This window comes from Musa acuminata, chromosome BXJ3-1 (genome assembly GCF_036884655.1).
Source record: "Musa acuminata AAA Group cultivar baxijiao chromosome BXJ3-1, Cavendish_Baxijiao_AAA, whole genome shotgun sequence".
NCBI classification, from domain to species: domain Eukaryota; kingdom Viridiplantae; phylum Streptophyta; class Magnoliopsida; order Zingiberales; family Musaceae; genus Musa; species Musa acuminata.
Window position 1 is genome coordinate 144,358 of NC_088349.1, and position 25,431 is coordinate 169,788.

The following is a 25,431-nucleotide window of genomic DNA, read 5'->3' on the forward strand; positions in this document are numbered from 1 at the left end:
ACTTTGTTGATCTAATCAGTCTCCTTTAGCAATCGATATGTTTCTTGATGCTCTAATTATTATTTCATCATAATACAATAGTTAATTTTAATCTATTTTGACTTATGCCTATCAATATGCCTATCGATACAATAATTCTAATTTCATTCAAGCTCTCGACGATAACAATGTATCTTAGCAAGCACAATTTATCAATATCTTTTATGGATATAATCAATTAAACTACACTAACGACTCTATGAATTGTCCACATGAAAAGATTTAAATATCGGGAGAATTCATTCTAATGTTAAATCCTGATCACAAGTTCTGACCACAACAAGATCATTTGGCTTTAACAAATTATCCCTTGAGTGATGAAGAAGCATTATTTATACTTTCAATGGTCTAGGAGACGAATATAAGGAATCGATGATAGCAATTCAGACACGTGACTTACTAATGTCATTTTAAAAACTATATGACAAGTTAATTAATCAGGAGACATACATGAAACTAGAAGAGAGGAAGATAGAACCAACCATCACAGCTCAATTCAATAAAAAATCTCAAGAAAAGGATAATCAAAGCAATAAGAACTTCAATAAATATTTGAATAAGAGTCATCATCCTCTATTATACTATCAACTCTCCAAACTCTCCAACGATGGTGGCAACTTCAACCCAAACAACCCATGAAATAACTTTAACTATAACTATCAATAGTTCTAACATCCTAAACATAGTAGTTAACAAAAAGTCGTTTGCTAGCTTTAGAACAAAATTAGACACATAACAAAAGTTTATCGATCTCGAACCAATCCTACTTTATATCCAACTGGCTTCAAGCAAACATCATGACTAGCTCATTCAAGTAATTGGATTATTAGTTTTAGTACTTCTCATTATATCACTTTTAATTTATAAAATTTATATATTTATATTGACTATGGAGGCAATGAAGACATCATCATTAGTGACAGTAAAGGAATCTTTATCACTCATACTGGTTCCACAACACTTATTCACACACAAACACTTTTATACTCGATGATATTTTGTATACACCTTGTATCAAAAGAAGTCTTATTTCTATCTATCAATTTTGTAAGCAAAATAACACATTTATTAAGTTCTTTCTTAACTCATTACTTATAAAGAATCTGAGGACATGGTTATCCTTAATTGGAGACCAGAATAAAAATAATATATATAAGTGATTGTCAACCTCATAAATCACCTAGTCAATCGCTCCTACTTTAGTTATTCCAATTGATGTATAATATCGTCGCCTTGGGCTCTATCATACAACAGCTAATTTCTCGTTACTCTCTTCTAACTTTCAAATCAAGTAAAATTATAACTCATTATTTTATTTACCTTAGTAATAAAAGTTATCATCTTTTGGAATGTCTTCCATATCTTACTTCAAACAACTTAAAATTATTTGCATTGATATCTAGGTCCTACCCCAATGACTTCCTTTAATAATTTAAGACTTTATATTATTTTCTAGATTACTAAATTTATATGGTTATATCCTCTCAAACATAAATATGAAGTCATCACAATTTTTATTTATTCTGGAAAGATGATTAAGAACTTCTTCTAGTATACTATTAAGATAGTTTTCTCTAATGGATGATATGAATACCAAGCCCTTACAACTTATCTCTCATCATGTGATATATAATATTTTAAGTCACCATCACACATACTTCAATTGGTTGGCTTTATTAAATAAAAGCATTGACACATAGTTGAAACTAATCTCACCCTTCTATATTAAGCCTTCATGCTACTAACTTTTTAGTCAATAGTCTTTTAAGCTATAGTCCACCTCTTAATCGCATATTCACCCCAATCCTATAATACCAATCACTATTTGAAAAACTATTTTACAAAATCTCAAACCTTTAAAAACTCAAGGTATTTGATTGTTTACGTTACTCTTAACTATGCTTCTATACTTCGCACAAGTTAATACTAAGATCCAAATCTTACATCTTCATTGGGTACTCCATTAAACATAATGCATTTCAGTGCTATGATCTTTAAACTCAAAAAATCTTTATATTACGTCATATTATTTTTAGAATCCAACTTTTATTTCTAAAATCTTGCCCTTTCAGCAACAGGTTCAATATAAATACACCTCAAATCCTCTCAAATGCATCTCTCATCACATCAACAAATAGTTCTTTTCTAAACCTATGCTCTTTTATTACTCTATTTCAATAGCACTTCACCCCTAATTTCTCAAACTATCTCTCTATCAACACACTTTATAATGCTCGATGAAATAATACCCTTGGCACTATAAATAATGTCTTTAGTCTTTTTTGGCCAAGTGACATTGAAGTGTATCAACTTAATCAGGTATGTGTCATTAACTCTTCATCATTTTTTATGCTTTCAACACAACCCAATAATATTATCGAGGTTAGATATTACATGATAAGCTATCTCACCTCACATAAAATATCATCGGGTATAAATAGATATTTCAAATTAAGCGAAACCTAGATGGACCTAATGTTACATACAAAATACATCTTGTGGCCAAAGGATTTTGCCAATGACTAGGTGTTGATTTCACAAAGACTTTTAGTCCAATTATTAAACAAACGATAATTTAACTCATCTTAAGTTTGACTATCACTCAAGGCTGATATGTACATCAATTAAATATTAATAATACTTTCTTAAAGGAGACCTTAACTGAAAATATATTTATGTAGCAACCTCCTAGCTTCATCCATCCTCAATATCCAAACTATGTTTGTAAATTATAAAAAAATATTTATGAACTTTATCAAGCTTTAAGAACCTAGTATATCGAATCTAGCTTGTATTTTATGTTAGTCAGCTTTGTCAACTCTAAGTTTGATACCTCTTTAATCCTGTGATAACAAAAAAGATATACTATGTATCTACTGGTCTACATGGATGATATTCTCATCACATATAATAATTTCATGGAGATCAATAATTTCTTAAGCAACTGATAGATCGATATCCCATCAAGGACCTAAGGACTATAAGCTATTTTCTAGGAGTGGAAGCAATATTCATATCTGTTGGACTTTTCCTATCTCAAAAATAGTATATTCGAGATCTATTATCTAAGATGAATAAGCAGAATGTCAAAGAAGTCACCACCCCACTCTTCACCATTTAATTACTTAAATTATATAATGATAGAACTACTATAGATCCCACACAATACTAACAAGTACTTAGTTTTTTATAGTATTTATCTCTTACATATCCAAACATCTTATTTGCAGTTAATAAATTATTATAATTCATGCATCAGCCCTTCACTATGCATTGGCTTGCACTAAAACATGTCATGCGATATCTTAAAGGGACTCTCAATCATAAATTTCTTTTTTGTAAATACTCATCACTTCATCTCTATGCATTCACTGATATTGATTGGGTAAGCAACACTGATGATATAATATCTATATCAACCTGTATTATTTTCCTTAGAGCAAATTTGATTAGTTGGAGTTCTAAGAAATAGAATACAATCGTAAGATCTATCACTAAAGTTGAATATCGAATCATCACCATCATTGCTGTAGAACTCAATTGGGTCACCACTATGCTATATGAACTTGGCATCACCTCCCAATCCACTCCTATAATATACTATAATAAAATTAGTGCCACTTCCTTATGTGCTAACCCGGTGTTTCACTCACGTATGAAATACATTGTCACTTACTTATACTTTATTAGAGATCAAGTTGTCAGATGTCAAGTACGTGTTTTTTAATCTATACTTTTGACCAACCAACATACTCTCTCAAGAAGCTTCTCGCTCGATATTTCAGTTGTATCGAATTAAGATTTGTATTTTTTACAGAAGTTAAATTTAATAGGAGTACAATAGATAAATATGAAATAATAATTTTACATTCAATATATGCTCTCATCCTCGGTCAATATATGTTTTTAAGAATTAATTATAGATTTAAATATATCATTTAAATGTCTGATTTGAGTAAAAAAAAAAATCTTTCCCTTAAAATCTATATAAATAATAACATCTCTTTCGTATCAAAATTTTTAATTCTTCATAGTTCACTTCACTTCGATGATAACCTCTGAAATTGCATTTGCGAACACTATTTCATCCCTAATCAATTTCCAGGGAAATATAATCATGCAAATTAGCTCTCTACAAGTGCTGTGGGACAGATGGTTGCTTGCTAAATGCCCTCTCCATCCTCCAAGGAAAACAAGCAGCAGCAAACGTTAAAGCTGTGAATTCGACAGACATCGTTGTAGGGAGTTCAGTAGCTACTAAGCATGCCTTGAGATCATATCACCTTCCTTGAGCCTGAGACAGCCATTCCAAAGTGGTGCTAAAAAGAGTTCCAAAACTATCTTTGGACATCGACAGAAGATATAATTCAAGGTTGTTTGACAGACCATTTGATGAACACTAAGGTGCCCTCTTTGTTGAGATGGATTGAATCCTTTTGGCTGGGAGAAAAACTTGGGTGGTCTAAAGATCATGGACACCTAAACCTTGGTAGATTTTGGTAGGGGTCACAGCATCCTTTCATTAGCAATGAACTCAATTTTTGCAAGCACATCTTTAGGGTCTTGTTGAGCAATATTATTAAACAAATAGAAAGATAAAACATAAAAAAAGGAAATGAGATCAACTTTTCTCTTACCCTCAGAAGAACTTAGAACCTCACCATTTATAATGAAAGCAAAAGGAGATGATGGAAATGGTTCAATTTGATTCCAGTATAGTATGATCCAAGTGCATGTCCCCTCTCCTTTACATAGGCCATTGCTGTAGGCCTCCCTCCACAAGGGTGATGATGATATCTTTGACCTGAAATGAATACCAAATTACACCTTTGCTTAACATTATCCATATTTTCATCATTCTTAAAATAAATTTACTTGGTTTTTTTTTTTCTTTCTTTTGGGACAGACAATAACATAAATCCAATATTAGTCACAGTTAATTGTCACAGTTTACCATAAAAAGGAAACAAAAGATGTCAACATTTCCCACAATTTAATAGCATTTGGGCATGTTTTTATTATGATTATTATGATTATTTATTTTTAAATTTTGGAAAAAAATCTTTAAGTTTCTTTCTTTTGTTATGATAAAAAATAGATTTATTAGAGCTCAATGATCAAAGAACACTAAAAATATCACTCTCAAGGATGGCACAGCAGCCTTAGGAGGAGGTAAGAGTTTGGGTTGGTTTCTGGGACTTCAAGGTGGAACAGATAACGGGGGCGCAGCACACCCCGTCCCGTTGGAGGCAGGAAACAAAGCGATCATACTTAAACAATATGTGGAGCCCACAAAAAAGATGACGCCGTGTTGCCCTTTTTAACCACAATATGTAGTTTTCTGTTTTGATCGGTTCAGCAAATCCCAGTTCTCGTTGCATGGTAACGCAGAGAGGGCCTTCTGGGTATAAGTTGGGGTCACACGTCTCCTCCTCTCTCATATATAGCAGAGAGACCACGAGACGGAGACCTCTCTCTCTCTCTCTCTCTCTCTCTCTCAGCCCTTTTCCCTACCATCTCTCTCTCCTCCCCCCCACCCCCCCCTCTCTCTCTCTCTCTCTCTCTCTCTCTGAGAAGAAGAAGAAGAAATCGATCACTTTTCCCCCCAATACCTTCTCGTACGCCGGCACCGATCCCCGTGCGATCGTCGGAATCGATCCAGGCAACTCCCTCCCCGCCTCCGATCCTTTCTTTAGGCACCTAGATTAGGGTTTTGACATCGATTTCAAGTACTCGTACGATTCGTGGTAACCCTAAGCTCATTTGCTGTGATATCCGCGCTCATTGGAATTTATGTATTTGGTAGCTCGGATTCTCTCCTGATGGATTATTCTTCCCTGTTTCTGATCTGATCGTCGAGATCTTTGGATTACGGTGTTTTGGTTGTTGCCTCTTGTTGTTTGATGTTAGTTGTGGTGATGTTTTGGTGCTAAACCTCCCTCTCTGTTGGCTGACGATGATTTCCTTTCGCCAATTTTGGACAGGGAGCTGTACAGAACCTAATACTCGTTTCCAGGATATTTTAGCGCTCTAACAATCTGTTTTTTCATTCTTTGAGTTGGCGTTGCTGGCTTCTTCTGTAACGGACTTAGCTGACCTGTAGTAGATGTATGGAATCTGGATTAGTTGATGTGTTGTAGGAGGATAAGGTAGTTGGTGGTGTGACATATGATTCAAGGAGCCCAACATTTTTAGTTGATAAGATTCCTTGTACGTTCAATTTCTGGGAATGAGTCTGGAGAATGAAGACCGGTTATTGCTTGAAAGAAAAACTGGATCTCAAAAGTGAGCGTCTTCATCTGAGATCTTTGTTTTCCTGTTGTTATGTGTTGGTATTGTTCTCTGGCAGCTTATATATTTGCGTTCTTGTACGGTGTCTCAGGAAGTCTAAGATATTATATGCAAGAGACGAACTTTTGTCTTTTAGCAACTTGGATATTTGCAAAAAATTGCCCAGAGGAATCGATGCTTCGATTTTGAGGTACTACCTGGTGAAAGCCTATATCAAGTCTTTGTTTAGCTCTCTGTCATTTCACCGGTCTTGTAGATTTTTTTTTGCTTCACTCCCTGGTATTTCTCAATGCAGTGAATTGGATGAAGCATCGGTCATTGAGAGGCAAAGAAGTTTTGGAGGCTTAACTTTCCAGAGCACAAAGCGGAGTGATTATGGATCATCACCGCCGAATAGGTTAGAAGGTGCAAGTAGTTATTTTCGAGGAAGCTCTGGAAGGTGGGATGCACGGTCTTCTGGATCGGACACTAGAGATGGAGACCTCCCATCTAATCGTGAAGCATCCATGCAAGGTTTGTATTTGCTTTTTCTGCAAAATGTTCTAGTGTTGTTATGTTTTAGGATAATAAATTTATGTTTTGACAGTTGCAATGGTTTACTATTCCGCATTGTCATTATTTTAATAGATTGCTTGTTCTAAGCTTAAGAAATGTTTTCATTCGCCAACATTAAATGTAGCTCCTACAAAAGATAAAATGAGGTTCCCATATTAGAAGGTAATATCCGTTGTCATTGTCTGGTAGATTGCTTGTTCTAAACTTAAGATATGTTTTCATTAGCTAACATTAAATGTAGCTCTTGCAAAAGATAAAATGAGGTTCCCATTTTAGAAGGTAATATACATGCCTTCTAAAATGTAACCTGTAGAATATCCTAATTGTACAGTGTAAGTCCATCAAGATTAGCGATGCTATGAGAACTGGAGGGATACCCATGAAAACTTGCCTAAAAGAAAGTTTTATTGCTCTTATTGTAGCTAGCAATATTGTACTTCCTGGAGTTTAATAATGGGAGAAGATCCATGTTGCCGACACCAAATTGTTGGGAAATTATTACTACTTATTGTTGCACATGTCTTGGACTTAAGATTGGAATCATGCATCATGTGGTATTCCTTGTAATTGTGGTGCAAGTTTGGGTTTGTTTTCGCATTGCATATTTCAAATATAAAAATTTGGAATGTGGTGAGTTTGAGTTCATTTTGGGTTAGGACGAGTTTGATATCAAGTCTGATGTAGGACAAGATCGTGACAAGCATAGATTGTATATGTTTTGTCTGAAAATACACGAAGGAAAAGAGAGAGGGAGGAAAGATAAGAGAACTACTGGGCTCTTTTCTAATGAGTAACTCTTAGAGATGAAGATTTCACACTTTGACATGTAACGATGGAATCATACTACAAAAAAAAAAGATTGTGGCCTTACATTACTCGCATATAATGTGAGAAATAAAGCTATTCATTCATTTAACTGATAATTACAATCTTGTGTAGGACAATAGGTTTGGTACCAAATTTATCCTAGAATAAGTACACGACGAGAAAGGGAAATATATTTTTATTTAAGAATGGAGGAAGAGAAAGATAATTATTGTAAAAGATAATAGTAAAAGAGAATAACTAATAGATTGCCATGTCTCAAATCTGGATGACGAAATTGAATCATTGGAAAAGTGCCTCACACCATTTACACAGTGTGGGAAAAAACCCTTCAATTCTCTATCATTCTGTGATGTTCAGCTACGATCCCTTCCCATTTTGTGGACCCCCAAGTACAAAAAGAAAAGGAATATAAAAAATATTTTATATATATATATATATATATATATATATATATATATATATATATATATATTCAAACAATCTTCCTTTTTGATAACATATTTGGTTGATAAACTTTCCTTTTCTATGGATTCTTCAAGAAGAAATTTCTTTGCAAGGAAGATATCTTAATGAAATTCATGGCTTATGCCTTACATTTTTCTTTAGAATCTTCAATCTGAGTTTAAGATTTGTCTTTTTTTCCTTCTTTTCTTTTGGCTTCATCTTTTTTCTCTCCCTCCACAATCTTATAACTAATGTAAGATTGTAGTAGATTTTATCATATCATATAGATTATGACATATGTATAAGACCTAAGCTAATAAAATTATTCAATGAAAAATTAAATCACAATGGCCTAGTATTATATACTGTTGCTGCAAAGGAACTCTTCCTGAGGTGAAAAAATTGAAATTTTACTGACAATAATTATAAAATATCTTGGATAAAATAGATCGTCTAATACTCTAATGTTGCAGTATGAGTTTTGATACCAAATTTGATACGGGATAAGTTTGTAATGAGTAAAGAATGTAGACTTCTTTTTTGGAAAAGTGGGATAAAAGAGAGAGGAAGTGAAGAATCATAAATCTTAATTGAAAAAATAGCTATTAGACTCACTTGGACTCAAGTTTTAACTCCTAGGGATGAAAGTATTGTGCCTCTGGACTTCTCACACGAGGATGATTGAATGATGCCATTGGAAAAAAAAAAGTGGCCTCATGCCACTGGCATATAATGTGGGAAAAAGCATTTTATTTCATTTAATCATTTTGCGACCTTCGGTTACAATTCCTTTCTCCTTTATAGATTCACAAAGTATATGATGAAAACGAAAATACAAAAATAAGGAATAATATGGTAGAAAAACTACATTTTGTGAATCAGAATATGTCAGTCATATCATCTTTATTTCTGTGAGAAGATATCTTTACATATTTGTCTTGGCAAACTATCTTTTTTGTTTGATAAAATATTTGATTGATAGGTTTCCTTATTTGTAATTCTTCAATCAAGAATAAACTACTTTTAAAAGATGAAATATATAATCATATCGGAGACTTATGTATTTCATTTTTATTTAGAATCTTCAAGCAAACCTAAAATTTCTCCTTCCTTTTTTCATTTGATATTTTTTTTATTTTTCTTGGACAATCTTCTAAACTAACATATGATTATGGATGATGTTGGCATTTGTCAACTTATAATATTTTAAAAAAACCTTCTAATTAATTTTTTTTTTTCAAATGAGAAATAAATAGAAATGATTCTGCAGAATCATTTAAAAAATTCAGTTTTACCATTTTCTTTGGGAAAACAAATGCCAAGATGCAAAATTTCTTGCTTCTGAAGTCGTGCGATCCTGGAGCAATCTCATGATGTCGGTGGAGCTTTAAAGGCAGAATTTCACTGCCCATTGGTGTGTCGTGATGCTTATGTTGACTGGCAAACATGTTTTGTGTTCTAATGAATCATAGTCTGTTTCTGTAACTTTACTAGTTGACATCTTTACCATATAGGTGTTTAGAACTGAGGTAGTTCTGTTACTTAAATGATGTATCTTTAAATTACAGATTCTGGTAGGCGTTACGGACAGCAACAGCAATCTCGACATTTATCTCAAAATCTTGAGCATGATGGACTTCTGGGAAGTGGTGCATTTCCAAGACCTTCAGGTTATGCTGGATCCTCGGGACAAAAAGCTAGGGCAACCAGCCAGTTTCAGCTTAATAGGACTTCTGAACCTTATCAGCCCCCACGACCTTATAAGGTTTGGCTTTTGAGACTATAAATACAAACTAGATTCCATCAAAAATTTTATTTTTCATATTTTTTTTACTTTGATTTCAACTTTAGTATCTTTGACCTCATCCTGTTGAGTTCTGATCCTTTATTTAAACATCCACAGAGATCTTGTTTTGATAGAGGTCAGATCTTATAAATATCTATAGAGATTTTTTTTAATGAAAATGCCATCTTTCACTTCAGGCTTTACCTTTTCAACGGAAGGATGATAAAGATTCATGTAATGATGAAACATTTGGTTCGACTAATTATTCAAGCGAGGACAGAGCGGAAGAAGAACGGAGAAGAAGAGGTATTTTGTTATAATGATGGAACATTGGTCTATTGTGACTCATTACAGCTCCAATATTATTTTCTTTTCTTTTCTGGTTTACTTTTCTTCGTTATATTGCCAATGCAGCATCCTTCGAGTTGATGAGAAAGGAACAACAGAAAGCACTGCAAGAGAAGCCAAAACAGATTCCTGATAATCACAAAGAAAATCTTGATGCTGATATTATTGCATTACTTCAGAACTCGGTTGATAGGAACAGTAAAATGAGTAAAACTGACATGCCGGATGATTCTTCACTGCCACAAAACGATTCTTCCAGGGTTTCTTCTACTATGAATGCTCCCCTACCTCGGCCACTTGTACCACCTGGTTTTTCCAGCACAGCATTAGACAAAAACCTTCCTGTTCAGTCTTCAAGCACTCAGTTTGCGTCAGAGGTACCAATATATAACTCTATATTGAGTAATTGCTATTTGCTAATCAGAAAATGTTGCATTTTTTTTGTAGGAACAGATAATACTGACAAGTAGATGGTTTAGATCTAGCTATCAGATTGACTTAGAAACTTTATTTTTGGAATATGTTCCTCTCAACTATTAGATGGTTCTTTGGTATTCTTGTTCATCATATTATCAGAATTCAGAACTAGTAATTATTTTTATGTAGTTGCTTGAAAAATATCATAACTAGTAGTTTTGTCGCAGCTAACAATATTAGGGTCTTTCGGATCTTCTAAATAGCTGTATTTCCATGCAGGTCTTTTTTTGTTTCTTGCTGATGATTCTTCTGAATTATTATTTATGGTTGCCATTATTTCTGAAAAATAAAAAGGACCTAAAGAGGAAACTTTCATCATAGTCACAAGAGTTAACATCACTGTTTAAAACCTCAATTTAAAAACTAGCAGTGACGATCTAGTAATTAACATTATGGTTGAACAGTGATAATCCATAAACTCTTATTAACAAGAATTAACATCATTGTCAAATAATGGCAATCCAGAATACTAATAATGAGATCAAGATAAGGGAAAACTAGCTGTAAGAGTGAGATTAACAGTGTAGAGTGAGCCTATACCAACAGAACAAGTGCAGAGGCAGAGGAAAGCAGAGGTGTGGTGGAGTCTGTCTCTGCAGCATACAGAGTAGAGCAAAGGGCACTTGGTTGGGTGTGGTTGTGTTTTGGGCATCGAAGAAGACATAGGGAGCTGGTGGAGGAGAGGAGAGGTGTGGTATAAAAATGTCAGAGAAGCAGAGAGAGAGCTAAGTTTTATTCACAGTTATCAGGGGTGTGGTTGGTTCATGGCTGCTGGAGAAGACATAGATAAGCAGATAAAGGGAGGTTGGTTCATGGCTGTCAGCAAAGAAAATAGAGTGCCACTGCCAGGGTTTAGTCACACATGATGGTTGTCTCAGACCACGATAGTGGGGTAGGCAGGGGGTTGGGGTGTGTGTGTGTGTGTGATGGTAATAAGTGGTTTGAAATGAGGAACATATTAAAATTTTTTTGCTTCATTGGCACTCTGTCATGTTAGTTTATCATCAAGAAATGAGTGAGTAATCTGTATAAGATGTTTCCGCAACAACATGCTTTTGGGCTTAATAATATGCAACGTAATAACTAAATTTAATATTCATGTAATGATGTAAAAGTTCAACTCAGTGCTTGATTGTGTTATGCTATCAGTTATCAGTATGTATGGCCTTACAGCCAATGCATTCTTTGGAATCTCAGGGTAGCTTTTCTGGTAGTCTGGATGACCTTCCTCCAGATGGCACCGATAATGATCCCGAGAAAAGGCACCAATCAGCTGTATGCCTGGACAACAACATGCTAAAAACTGGCTCCATGTCTGATCTTGTTGTGAATGTCGATGAAAAGCTTGCAATTCCATCATCGGCTCTCAAAGTTAAGCTCCCAATGGATGCTGAAAACATATCCTGTTCAACCTCCGGTTCTCCAAAAGTGAATAAGATTTGGGAAGAAGTCATAGAGAATGATGTTTCCAACACTAAAGAAGAGAAGTTTGAGGTTACAAACCCACTTATGCAGGATAGTTCAGTGTCAATTCTGGAAAAGTTGCTTGGTGGTTCTGTGATAAAAACTTCTGGTGGTTCACCAACTTCCTCTGCGGTATGTAATCATCTTTAAGAACATCAAGTTTGATGCCCACTCTCAGTTTTTGTCATTTGTCATGCTTGTATGAAATCATTCAATAATGTTAATATTTTTTCAATAATGTTAGTAGAGCTTATGCTCATGAAGTTGATACTTTCTTTCTATGTCATAATTCCAGTATCTAAAATTTATTAGAGTGAGAAAAAAATTTAAATTAGTTAATTTTCTTGATAATGTCTTATCAAGGATTAAAAAAAAAAGGACACATGCCTGCTTTTTTATGACAGCCAGATGAATTATAGAGTAATGACATTAATGCATTAGGGGCGAGGACTGTGCAGCAACATGTTTGTAGAAACTGGTTTATGGGAGAACTATAGGCATGCACAATTTTATGTATTTAGACTTAAAGGTTAGTCCGATAATATAACTCTTGTGCTTTAGATGCATTCCCTTGATCAAGATTTTAAAGCATGATGCTGCAGCTTAAATTTTTATATCCAGATGTGACCATGACCTGGCTTATGATACTGTTGGCAGAGGTGGTCTGGTGGCAAGGCCTGATCATCTTGAGAGCTAATATAACAAGGTTCATTGGAAGGGATCTATGAAACTTCTGTTTGAAAATGCTTTGAGCAAAAAATTTCTTAGTAATATTGAAGAACAACAAGGCCTGTGTGGAATACTTGGGTTTCTTTCTATTCATAAATAAAGTAAAAGCTTGGAGATCAGATAACACATTCTTGGAAAATATGTTTCTACTTTTCATTTGTAAATGTTTTGCATAGTTTCTGTCATTTTCAATAGTAGACTTCCATGTTCTTGGGAGCAATTTTCTACTCAAGTCAACTCTAAGACCTTTTGATGGTCCCACGTAACTTATTGTCCTCTTTCCTCTCAAATTCTGAGTAGTTAAAATTGCGACCACTAAACTTGTTTTAACCAAGAACTAACTAAATCAAATATTACTTCTCATATTTAAATTCCAAAAATGGAGGCAAAATCAAAATTTCCCTGAATTTAATCGTTGCATCTCATTGAAACGAAGGAATTAACTATCGGTTTCATGTGTGTTCCGGCAAAAGATCGATACAAGTTAAAATCAAAAGAAAAAAAATGGTAGCTTCTTGTCTCGATTTGTGAGCTCTATTTGGCTTCTTGTGGATAGCTAATACATAAATCTGCATGTTTCAGTTACCCCTTCTAGTCTTTTGAATTGTCAGAGTTCCAGTGTTTCTGCATTCATATATGCTTATGTGTTTTTTTCACGACAATATGTATGTTTGTCTGCATGTGTGTATGTATATGAAAATGAGAATCTTGACAAATTATTACTTATATATGCCTGATAAAAAGCTTCGATGACCAACTTGTTGTGATATTTTTCCAGAATCAGGGTTTTAAAACGGATGAAGAACCATGGGTTCCTGCAATTTCCGAATCTTCCAAATTTGCTAGTTGGTTTCTTGAAGAAGGTAGGAGAACTTTTTGTGTTTGTGCCTTGTAGGAGAACTTTTTTACCACTTGAAAGGCAATTTAATATTTTCTGATATGCTCACAGAAAACAAGCATGTAGAAGACTTTTCATCAAAGGACTTGCTCTCTTTAATTGTGAACAACGAGAAAGTTAACTCATCATCTTCCATAATTTCTTGTGACAAGGCAATTGAGCATATGGCACCAAGCTTACCTATAAAAATTAGTGATACCACAGAGAAACTTGATGCATCCTCCGCAACTTCTTTGATGGTTGGGATCCCTGAGCAGTATCATCAAGGTGTTAAGCCAGATTTAAGTCCTGCTGTGCTGACATGTGAGGACCTTGAGCAGTCCTTCATGGCCAACATTACAGGTCGTTCAAGTCCACAGCATGCTGTTCAAGGACCTCGGAAGACTACAGATGGAAAAATGGAACAGAAACTGGATATTGATGATCATGCATCACAACATCTTCTTTCTCTATTACAGAAGGGGACAAAGAAAGAGAAGGCAGCATCAGTAACACCTGATGGTCTAGATGCTGAATTCTTTGACAAATTTTCCATAACTGATGCTAATTCTGGTTTCAAACTTCGGATTGCTGAGAAGGCTACTTCTTGCAACTCTGAACCAGCACCCAGCTCAGAGAAGACCCTGACACTCGAAACATTATTTGGGGCAGCATTTATGAATGAGCTCCAATCGGCTCAAGCTCCTGTCTCTGTGCAGAGAGTTACAGATGGTGGGATTAACACTACAGAAGTTCCAACATCACTTAGATTGCCATTTCAAAATTCTGATGCTGGTTTCTTTCCTTCTAGTTCTGGTGACTATAAACAGAACAAACCTGCTCATGAGATGGACATGGTATCTACAAACCAAATTCAAGATGCAAATGTTCATCACACTATGGGTCCTTCCAAAGAGCATGAAAACTCTCTTATTGAGGACTCAAAACATGTTGCTTCTGGTTTTGAAGAAAGAGCTTTGCAAATTCACTTGCCTGATGAGGATAATCTGATTACTACTAGTGATTCTTTGGACTCTGTAGCTTCTGGCCCTTCACCCTTTCCAAATGCTACTAGAAGTGAGGAGCTATTATCTGAAAACAGTGTGGAACATCTCAATTACAAATTGCTTAATGCTATTACAAGAGATGCAGAACGAATTCCATCGTCTAGTCTGGATGGCTTACCTCCTTTTCGCACCCCACATGACCTGGTTGGTTCTGATAGTTTTTATCATCATTTACAGGGAAGAACATCTCCTCAGTTACCTCATATCATCAATCATGCTAGGCCTCTGCACCCGGGGCTGGATCATCTCACAAATAGGAATCAGCAGATGAAGTTTATTGGTCCTGAAGGCATCCATCATGATCCTCGTCGAAATTTACTTGAAAACGTTGTTCCACTTAATACTTCCAATTATGCTAGTGGCCCACACGTTGAACCTCCTGACTATCATTTGATGTTACAGCAAATGCCAATTCCAGGAAGCTACCCACAACAGTTACCTCTTCCAGGTTTTCCAAGAGGTGTACCATTACCTCATCACCTAAATCACATGCAAGGGTACATACCTGAGATGAACAATGTACACAATATTTCGTTACATCAGCAGCACCCAACTTATGGCAGCCTTGGAATGGGAATGCCAGGTAAATTCCTACTATTTCCCCTTGTGCTTCATGTGGTTTGCTTGATTGGTGCTTTAGGTTCACTCTTGTTTGGAACCTTGAATGGTCATGAGGCTGTAACAGAACTGTCTACTTGTTGCTTATATCCGACTTTAGAACTGTTGGAACACTAAAGAGTTTGGCAATACCACATTTTGTGGCAGATAATTTACTTGCCGCTGAGCATAAGTGTAGGCAAATTCACTCGTTGTAGAATTATAGACATTGCTAGGCTGCAATTAGTTTCTGCTTGGCCTAAATGGTAGAAATCCTAGTATTTAGTTGGCCATCTTGTCTTTGTGGTTGTCCTAAAATTTGGTTTAGCTTTGCTAGTTGGCCTCTGTTGCTTTTTTTCTTTAAGAAATTACCATTCAATTTTTTTTTCCATTTTTAAAATATTTTTTACAATATGCAGGATCTCTCATTGGAGGTGGTGGAGGCAATCATCCGGAAGCATTACAAAGGCTGATTGATATGGAGCTGAGAGCTAATGCAAAGCAGGTGCACCCTGCATCAGCTGGTCACATTCCTGGTATATATGGTCCAGAATTCGACAGGAGCTTCCGGTACAGATGACTCTAAAAGACCTCTGATTTCATCTGATCAGAAGGTTGTGGAATACCTGACCTTTTATAGTTTGGTAGGTGAATTTAATTTTCTTTTTTGTGCTGATCGTGTTTGGCAACTTGTACGGTATCATTTCAAATATCTATCCTCACAGGAGAAGGAAGAAAAAGAAAAAGAAGACGGAAACGGTCCCAAGGGAATGATAGAAGATTGATGGTGATCCAAATGAGAGGGACTCGCACGTGTATAGACAAGCCTGAGTTCTTTTCTGTTGTCAATATTCCCATCCAAATGGAACAAACATTAAGCTTCTTCTCTTAGCACTTGTCTAATTATGTCATTTGGAGAAAGTTATGGAAACACCTCAGTACAAGAACATGGTAGGGTTTGCATGATATGATGCTGCTGTCCTAAACCTCTTCTGGAGATATTACTTGCTGATCTCTATGTATTCTACGCGTACCTGTTTTATCTTACTATATTTCGTTGTCTGTATCATGCTTGGACGCCTTCTCTCTACATCCTGGTATCTGGCTTGGAATGCTGATAGTAATTCCCAACAGTTTGATGGGTAATATGTTTAAGCTGATAGTACTTGTCATTTTCACCTGGGTTACTTGTGGTCTCAGAGATGGCCCTTCATGCTGTGGAAACAAAGGTATGGTCTCCAGTTTCCTTCTTCCATGAGATGGGGGTGCCTGTGTCTGCAATTCTTTCCTCCTCTTTTGTGGAATCTTTGACTATAATTATTATATATGCTAGATGATAAAATTATATGTCTAAGTAGAACTCTATATAGAATGGTGCAGTTCTTCCTCATATCCTTTATTGTATGATGTCATTCAGCGATTCTTTGGTTGGTAGGTGTGTTCTCTCATCCTCCATGTTATTCCACGGTTAGTAGCTATCAACCTTGTCTTTTTAATGAATCTTTTGTTCTTATCGCTATCAGATGTAACGCCAACCTTACTTAGTCTATAGTTTATTGGTGGCACATAAATATACCTTGCAACTTGTGAAATTCTTATATTTCCCTCTTTAAGTTTTTGCAACTTAAAAATATTTTTTTTTCCAAAAATATGTAGAGATATGTTCGAACAACTTTCGAGTAGTATTAAGTAGATTCCCATAGTACGATTAGAATATTTATTCGGAGACAATTGAGATCGTTCAACCAGGTTTTTTGAGTCTATAAAATGCACTTCAAAGAGATGGAGAACTGATATATCCACCGTCATTCTTATGTCATTATTAATCATATCAAAGATGATGTACAAACACTAATGTCAATCTAATATATATATATATATATATATATATATATATATATATATATATATATATATATTGGGGAGTAATATGCGAAGAACTCTCATACGCAGAGAAGTATCCCGTGCGGGGGTCCGCAGCAAATGATTGCGGCCCCTCTTCACTGCCAACAAACCAGCGACTCTATTCGGATCGCACTGCCACTTGTCCACCTCCACCGCCAACCAGTCCACCGCCACCGCCCTTCTCCTTGCACCTCTCCCATTAGCAGCCATCGACACAGTAGAAGCCGAGGCCCTTCTGCCCCTCCTTACCTTCTCTCGCTACGCCTCCCTCGATCCCTATTTCTTTTTATGGTGTTTGTTCACGCCAAGGCAATCAGAGGCAGCAGAGAAGCATCACCGAAAGCCGCCGCCTTCTTGCCCCCCGACCTCCCCTCCCCCTCCATGGCCCTCCCGGGCGCCGCCGGCCCCCTCGCCCCCTCCTCCGCCCCCGCTGCCGCTGCTGCCGAGGACCCCAGCAAGAAAATCCGCAAGCCCTACACCATCACCAAGTCGCGCGAGAGCTGGACCGAGCAGGAGCACGACAAGTTCCTCGAAGCCCTCCACCTGTAAGAATAGCCCCACCACCCCTTTGATCTTGAACTTGTGGCGCTTCTCTAGTTCGGGCGGGCGATCGGGTTGTCGTCGGTTACTTAGGGCTAAACTTGGTTTCTTGCAATTCTATATGTCCGGGTTTCTCACCGGTAAAGTTCTTGCGTCACTGGCGGTATACCTGTCGCTTTTTCCCTCTCGAAAATTGGTGTCTTTGGATCGCGAATCCCCTTCTGCTTATGATGACCATTGTTCTAGGAGAAGATTGAGTTGCAAGAGTTTGTCCATAAGGATGGGATTTTGGGTTTTGTCGGTGATCTCTCTTCGACTACTGTCTGGTCACGCAACTGGATATATGATTGGGGGCTTAGTTGTTGTGGATGCTTCAGTGATCTTGTTTAAGTTTTTATCTTCGTTTTTACCTTTAAGTGTTTGAATAAGAAATTTCCAATTCTTAGTGCAGTTTAAAAGTCTTTCATGCTTTAACTGTAGAATCTAGTAGAGGAGAATTTTCTAATTTTACAAGTCTTTTATGCTTTAACTGAGCAGTCTGGTAGAGGCCTTTGCTTTCCTTTGTGGGTATCTCTAAATTGGATTGTGAGCCTTGGAATTGTCTCTTGTTTGGTATGTTGTTTTCTGTCCATTGTTTCTTGACACAGTTAAATGTGTCTGGACACGGAAGACCAGTCTTGGAGCTATTAGTTGTGGCATAATCTTGGAACGATTACAAAGTTCTGCTTCTGTCATTAGAACCTCTACTCCCTATTCATCTTTGAGCTTTGGTTTCTTGATGTTGGAAAAAAAATCTCTGTGCTTATTTTGAATTAGTGCCCAAAGTAAAGGAATAATTTGCCAATGCCTTAGCAGGGGGCAATTTGATTTATGTGATAATAGATAATATAACAAAAGACTCCCTCTTAGTTGTCTTGGCTGATTTGTTGCTTGTAACGGATGCTTCTCCAAAGAAAATTTTTGGATGAGTCTACGACTCAGAGCAAATTGGCATGGGGAACTTCTTCTTTGTAGATGTATTGTGTAGACTCTTGTACATGTGAACCGTAATGATCTATGGGATAATATAACCAGATATTGGGAAGGAGTGCAATAGGAATATGGTCAGTGAATTTATGACCAAAATTCGTTGACCTTGAGTATATCAGCCTTTGTAAGAGGTTGGGTAGAATCAGAGCAATTTGGGTGAAGAAGAGAGTTTTTGTGGATCATTAGTTATTAACTCTTTTGACCTTTCAAATATCATTTTACTGAGCAACAATCACACATCTCGTTGCATTGATTCTACGAAGGATATCTGCAAGTAAGGCTATACCAACATAGAAGATTTTATGTTTTAGTGGATCATTAGTTATTAACTCTTTTGACCTTTCAAATATCATTTTATTGAGCAACAATCACACATCTCGTTGCATTGATTCTACGAAGGATATCTGCACGTAAGGCTATACCAATATAGAAGATTTTACTGAGCACCTCATGCTCTCCCATTTATATGGACAACGAAAGATTTTACTGAGCACGTAAGCCTTGGCATCACGATAAGCTTGCTACTTTACAATTTGGATGACCAGGATTTCGGACATGAAACAGCCCCTCTATTTACAGGCATAATGATGCATATAATGACTTCCCCAACCCTGCATTGACGGGAACATGATATACTGAGTCATTCAATGATGAAGCCAGACATGAACCACCAGCCTCACAATTTCTTTTTTGAAAATCTCTTCAGATGATATTTAGTGCTACGGTTCACAAAAAGGCATTCATCATATTCGGAGGCCTACTTACTTTGGTATAATATAAATTACCTAAATACATGTCATAGTACTTAATAGCCACATTCTGTTTATAGGTTTTAAATTATGATGCTTTGACCGATAGACAAATATCTTAAATTTGAGATTGATAATCCAACATGCCTTAAAAGATGTACACTAGAGATTCAATAGCTTTGTGTAAATGACAAGCTAACTGCTACTAACAAAACTATCTGCTCCAGACAGTTTGAGACAGTCCATTTGTTATTATGTATTATATATTGCAGCTTTTGGTCATGTCTTATTGCAGTGCATATGCAAATGTTGTTAGTAGTACAATGGTGTACGTTGTTTGGGCATTATGTATCGTAACATCTTTGATGTGCAAAAGTGGCACGTGATCTTTAGTTTATGATGATTTATATGGACAACGATGAACTATAAGCTCTAGAGCCATAATAATATTTATTTTCCGGCTTTTTGCAGATTTGATCGTGATTGGAAAAAGATAGAAGCATTTGTTGGTTCAAAGACAGTTATTCAGGTAATTTGCAGATAGGTTGTAGTTCTATTAAGAAATATATGAAAGAACTAAGAATAGGGAGAGAACACACACGAAATTTCAACCAACTCTTGTATGCGAACTTCTGCCTATCTATTCATTTATTTTCTTTCTATGGATTCTATATCATCAAGGGGTGTATCTTTAATACTTAATAGATAGGAAAAGATGCTAGACTTTGGAAGTATTGGCTCATTGAATAATGTTTTTGATTTGGCCTGTTTGTCCATGCTTGTCTTTGGGTTTTCTCATATCATCTTCTCTTGACTTGGAAACTCTGGAATCAATTGTTTGACAAGGATCTAGAATAATAAAAACATGACTTGTATGGTCATCTAGATGCTTCAACCTTTCCTTTTGACTCTGGGTTAGCTTTACAAACATGAGTGTAAACTTTAGGTTTGTATGAAGTTGATGTTCTGGAGTAACATTTTCCTCCATCAATAAGAAGCATCTGGAAATTGCACATAGCCAGGACTCAAATCCTGGATTCGATATTGGTCTATCCGACCAGTATAGTATTGGTAGAACAATCCATATTGCCTGGTATCTCCCGGAAAATAAAAATAAAAATCATATTGATTGGTGCCAGATCATATGGTTCAAGACCAGTCATTGGTCAAATCAGCAAATACACATCACACTAGCAGGTATTTGAATTGCCTCAAAGAGTCCAGATATAACTGTAAAATAAGATGTGATTTTAATCTCATTTTTGAAATTGTTCTTAGATTTCCACATTTCAAGGCCCCGCTAAGAAGCCCCCTGTTTTGACATTGAGGGCCTGTCAAATTATGATAAGCTGACAATTGTTTGTCGCAAGTCATGCACAGTAGCAGATTCTAAAAAAACAACCTTGCAGATTAGGAGTCATGCACAGAAGTACTTTCTGAAGATTCAGAAGAACGGTGCAAGTGAACATGTGCCTCCACCTCGACCCAAGAGGAAAGCAGCACATCCATATCCACAGAAAGCCCCTAAATATGGTTAGTCTCATTCAATGATTATCATCTGCTTTCATGTTGTAATCGAACTGATAGGTTTTCTGGGAACTGCAGCTCTACAGATATCTCAAGGCACCACTCCACACCAGGCTTCCTGTTTGCTTGAACCACATTCTGCTTTTGGAATAGATACATCTTCCATGTCTAGAAACTCTAACACAAATGAAGCAGTTCCTTCTGGGCTTAACGGTTCTCTCCATCCTGTTAGTGCATCTCATCTGACATCAGGTTTGGTACTTTCTCTTGAGTAGTTCGATCTTTTCTTTTTCCAGAAGTGCATCCTAAGTTCTTAGATGTCCAGATGATATGGGGCATGCTGGAAACTTGGTGGTGAAAAATTGCTGTTCTAGCAGCACAATAAGTCCTGTAACCTGGCCAACTTGTGAAATGGCTGACCATGAAAATCATGTCACAGCTCTTCGTGGTGAGTTCTCATTGCACATAAATAATAGCTAGAGCGATTGCCTTTTCAAATTGATCAGAAAGAGATTATATGTGTTCTGTCTCATCAGAGCACTTAGATTGCAAGAAAAAGTTGGTGCTGTAAAATAAAAAAGAACACAATGATGTTTGATGAAGTTTGTAAAAGAATGTCATATCATCCTAGAGATCATGGCAGGAAACTACTGCTCAGAAAATACAGTTATATTAATAAACTATTTAGTTATTTGTACTAAGGTCCGTAATACCGTACCGTACCGGAGTTTCGATCTGGGCTCGGTACCGGTACGGTATACCGAGCGGTACACCCAAGTGTACCGCTTGGTATATTTAGGCGTGCCGAGCACTGTAGTGTTACTACAGTGTTGCTACAGTGTCGAAACGGTAACAGATGGTCCGCGTACCGGAAGCCTGTCGGACCGGTATGTACCGCCCGTACCGGGTGGTATGGACCGGTACTGTAGACCATGATTTGTACCAAATGTGAGGGATCTTCCCTTTTCTTATTTCAAATCTTTGTTCAAGAACAAAATGCTGCAGCAAATTTTTGAAAATTGTCGCTTGTTGTGTTTTTATATTTGTGTGAACCTTGCTCAGTCTTTTGATTACTGACCTTCTGTTTGGTGGTTTCTGCAGTTATGCCGGACTTTGCTCAGGTGTACAGCTTTCTCGGAAGTGTCTTTGACCCCAGCACTACTGGTCATCTGCAAAAACTGAAAGAGATGGATCCAATTGATGTTGAAACAGTATGCTATATTCAAACCAGTACTTATTACAATTTTTTCATATATTGAAGAAAATTTAATGCTTCGTTGTTTGATGTAGGAAACTATTTTATCCAAATGAAATGGTTGTTATTCTTGTTTAGCTGGCAATGAATTTTCTTCTATATTATTGTCTTATGAATTACACAACCATAATTGTGTTCTGATGAAAAACATTTGCTATTGCTGAACTGTAAATGGGTTTTATGTTTGGTTATCTCTTCTTGGAAAGTGTAGATCATGTAATTGTGTGCTTGTGTATAATTTTTAGTTGTTTCAGCTTGTTTATGATTCACTTGGTTGTAAGAAGAACTGCAACATACTTTTCTTTCTTTGTATGATAACTTTGTTTGTGTTTCTAAACCAGTAACTATTTTATGAACTTGTGATCAAAGAAAGACGTCCTTCATTTTGTGCTACTGATGAATAGTAGCACAGGTTTGTTTTTTTTTACAGCATGTGTTGGTGTCATTGTTCATGCAGCATATGTTTGCTGAGCATGTGAAGTACAATTATGGGGCAGCGGTGCAGGCCTGTAAACCATTCATGCTGCATTTGCACAATCCAGGTCAATGCCAGGATGTGCCGTTTCAATAATGGTGTCAATGGTACAAAATGAGCTTTTGGTATGTGCCTTGGAATGCATCGAGCATGAATTGTACCATTTAATGAATAGAAGCCAAATGGCACCTTATACTTGGATTTTAATAACTTAAGATAACAAAGGAATTGTTCTTTGTAAATATGCCAAAAATGGGACGATAGATGATCACCGATAAAGATCTATTTTGGGAAAGCTTTTCTGCAAGGACATTGGAGTTTAACTGGGATGCATCTACTTCAGCATTTGAATTAAAGGGCATTAGCAGCCAAATTGACGTAAGAAAGAAAACCACATATTTAAAGCATTTAAAAATACTTGGAGGTTTATGTATGCTGGATACTGCATCAGACTTCTGTTTACATTTGTTATACGCTTGAAAGAAAACTTCCAATTTCCATTTGGACCATGATTACCCTCGAGTTGGAATGACGTCCATCAGAATGCTTTCTTGTTATTGTTCATATGATCTAACAATTTGGAATGACATCTGTTTGGATCTGAGTCTGATGTAGGTACTGATAAAGATCTATTTTCTTGCTCTTTATATATCTTTACCAGTGATGCTTATAAGTAATTTCTTGTCTTATCACATGTCAGTTATTTTCTACGCTGTCATGGCAGAGTTTCATCTTTGTTATTATGTATCTGGCACTATTTACCCTTTGTGTTGGTAGCTGTTAAAATTATATGGCAAATTTTGAAAATCACACCACCATTGTCCTGCTGTTCTGAGCTTCTAGATCAGAAAAAAGAGAATTCCATAGGATTCAAACTACATATCTGTACTTAAAACTTTGTACGTAATTGAATGAATTGGAGCTTTTCTTGTGACAGGGATTAGAGACAGGGATAGTACTAACGGTACTAGACAGGATTATGTTATTTGCTCTCTTTCAAAACTCTTAATTCTGATACTGGAGAAGCGTATCCTTTCTGTTGTTCTGAATTCATTATTCAAGTTGTTATATGTATGAAAATTTTATCAGAGCATGCTCATGTAGAATACTTTGTCATTTTCTTTTTATCTGTTACAGGTAACTAGTGTCTGGTTTATACATGTGCTTCTGAATTTACCTTCAAAGAAGTAATCTTTTGTACCATCAATATGCAGGTATTGTTGTTGATGGGGAATTTATCTATCAATCTGACCAGCCCTGACTTTGAAGCGCATGTGAGTGTCACTGTCATCTAACCATTAACTTTGGGAGTTTCTCAGAATTTGCTGACAAGTTGGTTTTGGCCCCTTGATTCACTTATCTGGTCTGTTTTATTTGACATTCTGACCATCGATTGAATATCCTTCATAGATATCATAGTTCTGCAAATGCTCTATTTATAAGTTTAGAACTTCATGTAGCAATGACCACATTCATTGTCTAGATACTACTGATGAACTTTAATTTAAATTTTTTTACGGGGTCTGGATTTTATACACTAGCCACGATGATCAATGGAAACATGCTTAATTTTTATTCTCTTGTTACCAGAAATAGTTGGTTAACTTGAATACGTTTACCTTCATGCAGAGAAAATTACTCGCATCATTCAGTGGTGGCACAGAGGACTTGAATTCTGGTATTGCTAACAACCTCACTTGTGAAACTGTCGCTCCATTATGTAAGTTCATGTCTTTAAAACTTTTAGCCATAAATCATATTGAATTTCACTATAATCAACCAACTTTCACACTTGAAATTTCAGGGTGAAAGGTGAATGAATGGTAATTATGCAGTCTCGAAAGCTATGGATTGTACATCAATCATTTTTCCAAGGCTGTGAAGGTTAAACCGATGATTATATCAAGTGAAGCGATTGTACCACTACTGGTATTAGCTTTTGCTGATACAGGAGCCTTGATATCATAAGAATGAGGGGTAGTCAGATTTTTTTTAATGCTTCAACCGATCTTGGCCAGTTATTAATAATCCGATTTGCCGGGATAGAGTGTTGTTTGTGTATATAACATTTTGTTAGATCCATGGAAGCTTTTTATGATTTGCTAGGTTTGGGAGTAATAAGGTGATTCCTTCATGTATCTATATATCCTGGTTTGTTTTTCCCAGCTTGAAGGATCTGTGACCTTGGAGCATTGAGATGCTAAAATTATTTGCCTAATATATCATGAATAAAGGCAAGTTATTATGGAATGTGGGTCACCTTTAATATGTCCTTCCATAGCTTGAAGGATCTGTGACATTTGATGGTTACGGTGGATGCATAAATTTGTAGGATTTTGTTTGTGGGATTTGGATTTATCGTGAATATTAGAAATAAGTATTGCAACTACTCTCGTCGTCACTATTGACGTCTATTTTAATGTTACTATTTCTAAAGCTATTGTGACAT

The 25,431-nt window shown here is 36.2% G+C and overlaps 2 protein-coding genes across 4 annotated transcripts; both read left to right on the forward strand.

Annotated features, from left to right (window-relative positions):
• Positions 1-5,544: 5,544 nt before the first annotated feature.
• On the forward strand, positions 5,545-16,680 carry LOC135629692 (uncharacterized). 2 transcript variants are annotated; one of them, XR_010493307.1, is made up of 12 exons: positions 5,545-5,701; positions 6,024-6,324; positions 6,422-6,520; positions 6,626-6,843; positions 9,726-9,922; positions 10,141-10,249; positions 10,358-10,668; positions 11,966-12,364; positions 13,740-13,824; positions 13,911-15,488; positions 15,922-16,146; positions 16,228-16,680. XR_010493307.1 is itself a non-coding variant. In XM_065137474.1 (11 exons), exons 2-11 carry the CDS (start codon positions 6,269-6,271, stop codon positions 16,080-16,082), a joined length of 3,213 nt encoding a protein of 1,070 aa, XP_064993546.1. In that variant the 5' UTR covers positions 5,545-5,701; positions 6,024-6,268; the 3' UTR covers positions 16,083-16,147. The 2 variants fall into 2 exon arrangements, 1 of the variants encoding a protein (XP_064993546.1); XM_065137474.1 differs by lacking the exon at positions 16,228-16,680 and having other exon boundaries at positions 15,922-16,147.
• A 955-nt stretch (positions 16,681-17,635) lies between these two features.
• Positions 17,636-25,232, forward strand: LOC103980294 (protein REVEILLE 3). 2 transcript variants are annotated; one of them, XM_009396654.3, is made up of 9 exons: positions 17,636-17,952; positions 20,197-20,254; positions 21,135-21,258; positions 21,331-21,504; positions 21,578-21,700; positions 22,354-22,463; positions 24,197-24,256; positions 24,612-24,702; positions 24,787-25,232. In XM_009396654.3, the coding sequence occupies exons 1-9, from the start codon at positions 17,696-17,698 to the stop codon at positions 24,789-24,791; spliced, it is 1,002 nt and encodes a 333-aa protein (XP_009394929.2). In that variant the 5' UTR covers positions 17,636-17,695; the 3' UTR covers positions 24,792-25,232. The 2 variants fall into 2 exon arrangements, with proteins under 2 accessions (XP_009394929.2, XP_018683510.2); XM_018827965.2 differs by lacking the exon at positions 21,578-21,700.
• Positions 25,233-25,431: the final 199 nt, after the last annotated feature.